Raw genomic sequence first — 6,012 nt, forward strand, 5'->3', positions numbered from 1 at the left:
TTAATTGCATACACACAGTTTACTAAGCTTATTGCAATACTGGTTGCAATGTTAGTATTGCCTGCTCCCCGCGGATATACACTATATTGCCAAAAGTATTGGGACAGCCCTCCAAATAATTGATTAATAATCAGGTGTTCCAATCACTTCCATGACCACAGGTGTATAAAATCAAGCAGGCATGCAGACACTTATACAAACATATGTGAAAGAATTGGTCGCTCTCAGGAGCTCAGTGAACTCAAGCGTGGTACCGTGATTGGTTGCCATCTGTGCAATAAGACCATTCGTGAAATTTTCTCACTACTAAATATTCCACGCTCAACTGTTAGTGGTATAATAACAAAGTGGAAGCAATTGGGAACGACAGCAACTCTGCCACAAAGTGGTAGGCCAAGTAAAATCACAGAGCTGACCACGCATGCTGAGGTACACAGTGCGCAGAAGTTGCCAACTTTCTGCAAAATCAATAGCTATGGACATCCAAACTTTGAGTGGCCTTCAGATTAGCTCAAGAAATAGCTCAAGCTCAAGCCAAGCAGCTCATCCAAGCCTTAGTTCGAGTGAAAGGAACTCTTAATGCTTCAGTATATCAATACATTTTGGACAATTTCATGCTTCCAACTTTGTGGGAACAGTTTGGGGACGGCCCCTTCCTGTTCCAACACCAGTGCACAAAGCAAGGTCCATAAAGACATGGATTAGCTTCACAAATGCGCTTCTAGAAGAATTATCAAAAATTCCCATAAACACACTCCTAAACCTTGTGGAAAGCCTTCCCAGAAGAGTTGAAGCTGTTATAGCTGCAAAGGGTGGGCCAACTCCATATTAAACCCTACGGATTAAGAATGGGATGTCATTAAAGTTCATGTAAAGGCAGGCGACCCAACACTTTTGGCAATGTAGTGTATGTTATGCGTCATAATTTTACTAAAACAGCATCTTGAAGGTATAATTATGCTACCTACCTTTTTAAACTTTTGTGTTGGTCCAGTAACTATGATGCCTAAAATTGCTGCCTACATAGGGAGGTCTGTAGGTTTGGGAACAGAGAACTAATGATGACCACCACAAATAAAAAATACACCTTCCTTCATACATTCAAGTGCTGTATGCATGGCTGTATGTCTTTATGTTCTTACACAACCTTACACAACCAGACCTGGTTGAAATGAAATCATGCGTGTTGTGAAGAGGAGGCCTGCAGCATGCTGGGTTGTCAGTCAGTTTGACTTTAACCCTTGCAACAATTTCCTTTCTTGCCAAGCACAGGAAAACATAATATACACAGCAAAACCACTGCATTTTAGTGATGGTTTCCTTTTAAAAGGGGCTGCTTGAATTAACAAAACCATTTCCTGTACATTACCATTTCTCTAACTGCCCAATGCACCAGTCTACAGGCAATTTAATGTGGAGACACATTTATCGTGCATAACAACCTAACAATATCACATACAGGAAATGAGGAAATCCTGTGCCATGACTTACAAAATGCTTCCAGGTCATTGCGCATTAGACTAGAGGAAATGGATTAGATTGACTGCAGTCTTAACACTTAACACAAATGTTTTGTTTTATTGTATCATTATAATTGGGCTGCCAAGTTCTACTTTTCTACTTTAGTTTGTAGATCAGTACAATAACCTCACCCTGAATGCAGCTTTCAGCAGCAATCATGTCCAGTCTAGTGCTACTGCAACCCAGATCTCAAGCCAGGCGGAGATGGAAATGATTATGAAGAAGAAGATAGCAGTAAAGTGCCCCTGGTAAGGAGGCTCTCAGCTCTGAGACACACCCTTCAATAGCAGAATGAGACACGGAGCATAAATTGTCTCATTAAATTAATAGTAATGCAACATGTTATAATAATCTAATAGTGTATGCATTGCGGATTAAAACTAAATACAATATAACACACAATTTACTGCTGCAATTTAGCACAAAATGGAGGGTGGGGCTTGGTTTTATTCATAAGGATTTTACTAGATTGTTAAAAGAATTTCCAGGGGCATATTATTGGTGCAAATAAATTTTTCTGCCCATCCATCTTGGTTAAATGAGCAAAAAAAAGAAAAAGAACGCAAATTTTTGCAGCACTGTTTTTAAATGAAACTACAAACATTATTGAATGTGCAACTTGAGTCTTCATTATCTTCACGTGCAGTTAATCCTAAAATCCAAAAGCTGTGGTTTGATTTATCTAAAAGGAGTTTTAATGCGCACGTTAGGATAAATAGTTTGATAAAGCTCTTATCGACACAAAGTAAGAAGCATCTGTCAAGTTCCTTAAGTATTTAGAAGACATTTTGGGGTTTTCTATCTGATCTCAGTAGGGATGCTCTTAACCCTCCACTGGTGGCTCCCAATTGTCACTGTCTAATACCAAAGGCATCTGAGCACTTAAAAGGATAGTTCACCCTAAATTAAAATTACCGCAAGATTTACTCACCGTCAAGCACTCCTAGGTGTATATGACATTCTTCTTTCAGACAATCAGAGTTTTATTAGTAAGTATCCTGGCTAATCAAAGCATTATCAAAATCGCAGTGAAAGGCAGCCCAAAATTTGAAGCCCAAAAACGTGCGTCCATCCATTATAAAAGTAATCAATACGGCTATGGGGGGTTAATAAAGGCCTTCTGAAGCGAATCGATGGATTTTTGTAAGAAAAATATCCATATTTAACACGTGATAAAGTAAAATATCTAGCTTCCGACGCCACCTTATGGAAAAAGCGCAACTGCCGCGACAGTTTCTTCGTAAGTTGAATACGGAAGGTGGTCTGTCGGAATCTAGATATTTTACTTTATAACGTGTTAAATGTGGATATTTTTTAACTATATTTAATTGTATCAAAGATGTTGCTTGGTGGGCAGTGCTCATACATTGACCATCTATGGTGCTGCATATGCATGACCTCGTATCACCTACTCCTGATCCTCTTCCCCCACCTTCTTTCTGTTGTTTCCTGTCATATCTCCTTCTATAGCTATTGAAACTGTAAACACAGGCAAACTAAAACAGAAAGAAACTATTTTATATGGGGCAGTACTTCATATTGAGATTGCACAAAAGAATACCCCATAACAACCAATGTCACGACAACACTGATTGGAGGCAAGGAGACTTGTGTAATTGAGTCAGAAGCAGAGGTAGTGACCAAGCAATACTAATGCAGTCAGTCACACATGCATGTTTTAAACCCCAGAGGGAAGCTTTGAACCTTTGCTTGCACAGCTAACCCTGGTGGGAAGCACAAGCAAAAGGAATCAACAGTAATGTACGGAGGTCAAGATGTTGAAAGGAATATCAAATCCGGATCAGCCGTACAATACAAGACTTTTTTTTCCCATTCTGCCCACCCCCACCGCTCAGCAGGTGTCGAGCGGCAAGGTCAAAATACGCTCCAGGGAAGGAGGGGAAATGAGTATAGCTAATAGACTGAATTCCATTTTCTCATATCTCAACTCAATGGATTCATTTCACAACACATCTTTCTGGCCACCCTAACATTAAAAAAGCAATACACTGAGACAGAACCTTAGAATTTAGAATATTGTTCAGTGTCAGATTGTTGAGAGAATAGCTAATTGCTAATCAAACTCAAATCAACACTTAAATATGTGTTAAAGTATCATGTGAGGGAAGAACAAGAAAGCTGAGTGCAAAGGTAAATAGCTAATAAGTCACCGCACTGTTAATGTATTCTTAAATAAAAACAAAACGCACAATGTTCATGTGTCGTTGCCATCTCATTCTGAGTCACTGACCTTCTCAAAGAGTGTGACATCCCTATTATTCTCTTTTGAAGTACCCCGGTAACAGAAAGAGGGAGAGGGAAGGGCAGAGAGGAAAAGAGAGGGGGACCATCTGTCAACTGCCCCAGAGATCAATGGCACCAGCGGCAAGGCTAAATATGTTGCCCACCATGACTTGAATACAATTCAACCCAGCGAGGTTTATTTTTAAGTTCCCACTCGAGCATCATTTGTTTAACTGTTTCTAGAGTTCACATTATTTACAATCATTTATTCTGAACTGAAGCTTATCATTGAGGTAATATCTGTAAAAAAACAAAAGTAAATCAATGTAGCCATTCAAAACAGCAGCTAAGGTCGCACATTCTGAAGATTAGGGCAGTATGTCAACTCTACTACAATGGTAAGGCAAATATACCCCTGGATAAACCCCCTACCCCCCGATTGGAGCGCAGATTGGTCTCATCCAATACGTGCACAGATGCAAGACATGAGCTTGCAATGTAAACAAAAAGGGATGCAGCGATTGTTAAATGGAACCACGCAGTGTTTGAAATGCAACAATCATAATTGTTAACATGCAGATGCAGCTTTGAGACGAGAATAGATGTATGAATAAAGAAAATGTGCATAGTTTTGTGAGCAGCACAGGATGAATAAGAAATACAAAGCAAGGTGGTTGCTAAGCAAGAGCAGGGCTGGGTTGAGCTATGAAGGTGATGCTGGATCCGTCAGCCAGGCAGCATTGCTCATTCCTCGGCATTGCAAGCGGATTAGCAGATTTCTAGTGATTACTTACCCAACATCTGACTGAAGAGAAGCTGCTCCAGGTCCCCAAGTACCGTTACAACCAGTTCAGGGTCCACCTTTAGGAAGGTCTTGTCTCCTTCCTCTGGTTCTGGTGCATCTTTGCCCCCGCCACCTCCACCTGGGGTGGCTGCTCCAGAGGTAACAATAACTGATTTCTTACCATTAGCCTTAGCCTTGCTGGACAAGATCTCATCATCCGACTTGATATCATCTGCCAGCTCTTGAGCTTTGCTAATGGGTTTGACCTCAGCGTAAGGACCCTTAGGTATCCGACTAGGTTTCCCCAGCTTGGAAGGCGGGCTAAAGGGTTTTGGCTTTCCTAGAAACAGTGAATGTTCTGACTTGGAAAGGTTTTTAGAAAGAGGGATACCCTTTCCAGTACCCCCTCCGGCATCTTTGAGCTTGCCTGACTTGTTCTGACCTGTCCCAGGCTTTTCCATGTCATCCGACCACTTGGGCTGGTACAGGTGCATCTTTTTCTCAGCATCCGTAAGCACGCATAGATTGGTCAAGGACTTTTGCTTGCGCAGGTTGCTAGGAACTGGAAGACGACCCTCAGAGTTTCCTGCCCGGTAGACCTTTAGCTCAGCCCGCGGAGTAGCCTGTGGGAGCCCTGACTTGCCCCTTTTCGCAGCCATACCCCCAACTTCCTTGGCACCCGCCTGGCCCTGTGGGGTCTTGGCTTTGGAGGTTTTGTCAGCCTCAGTCTCCAGATCTACTCCTTGTCCTCTTGGGCTACCCCCAAGCATTCCTCCTGCGTGAAACCACGTAAAAGCATCAGTGAGTCAAATGGTTTTACAATCGAGCAAAAAAAAAAAAAAGAAGCTCTGTCGCTTGCTGCCAAATCCTTATCACAGGGAGAACTAGCTCTCCAATAATAAATACAGAGAGACCAGTCGGTAGATCCTGCATTGAAGAGGTAATCCGTGTATCTGGTGTCTTTAGCATGTAAATCCAGCATCTGGGTCCTCTCAGTTAGACTGCCTCAGTTGCAGCTGCTCTAGTGCTACCCAGTCACTCATTTTCTCTCTCTCTCTCTCTCTTTCTCTCTCCTCCCTTCAACAGTGTCTCGCTGCTTTGCTGTGCAGCAGCAGAATGACAGAGAAGACAGACGCAGAAACGGTCCCTCCCCTTGCTCCCCCGCACTCATTCAACCACTCACACCATCCTCCTCCCCCTTCTCTTCTGGCTCTCTCTTTTTTCCTCTTTCTCTCTCCAACACACCCACTCTAAAGATGCTATACTGCTCCCCTGCACAAGTGTTATAAGTATGGACCTGTGATAAATTACAGTGTCATTTTAAACAGTTCCCTGTCAGCATGCTTCCTCTACTGGCCCTCTTTGGTTCCCTACAGTGCTCTGTTATTATACAACCAATAATATTTTCACTGCAATGTCTATCACTAGTAACAATATGCTGTCAGACTTGTATTGATTTTAAG

At 42.1% G+C, this 6,012-nt stretch overlaps 1 protein-coding gene across 1 annotated transcript in view; it reads right to left on the reverse strand.

Annotated features, from left to right (window-relative positions):
* Positions 1 to 5,552, reverse strand: part of nav1a (neuron navigator 1a) — a 134,597-nt gene extending 129,045 nt beyond the window's left edge. The window contains exon 1 of the mRNA XM_079802941.1: positions 4,560 to 5,552. Coding sequence (XP_079659067.1) covers positions 4,560 to 5,319 — 760 coding nt within the window. The 5' untranslated portion in view covers positions 5,320 to 5,552. The remainder of the gene's footprint in view (positions 1 to 4,559) is intronic.
* Positions 5,553 to 6,012: the final 460 nt, after the last annotated feature.

This window comes from Gobio gobio, assembly GCF_949357685.1.
Source record: "Gobio gobio genome assembly, chromosome: 21".
NCBI classification, from domain to species: domain Eukaryota; kingdom Metazoa; phylum Chordata; class Actinopteri; order Cypriniformes; family Gobionidae; genus Gobio; species Gobio gobio.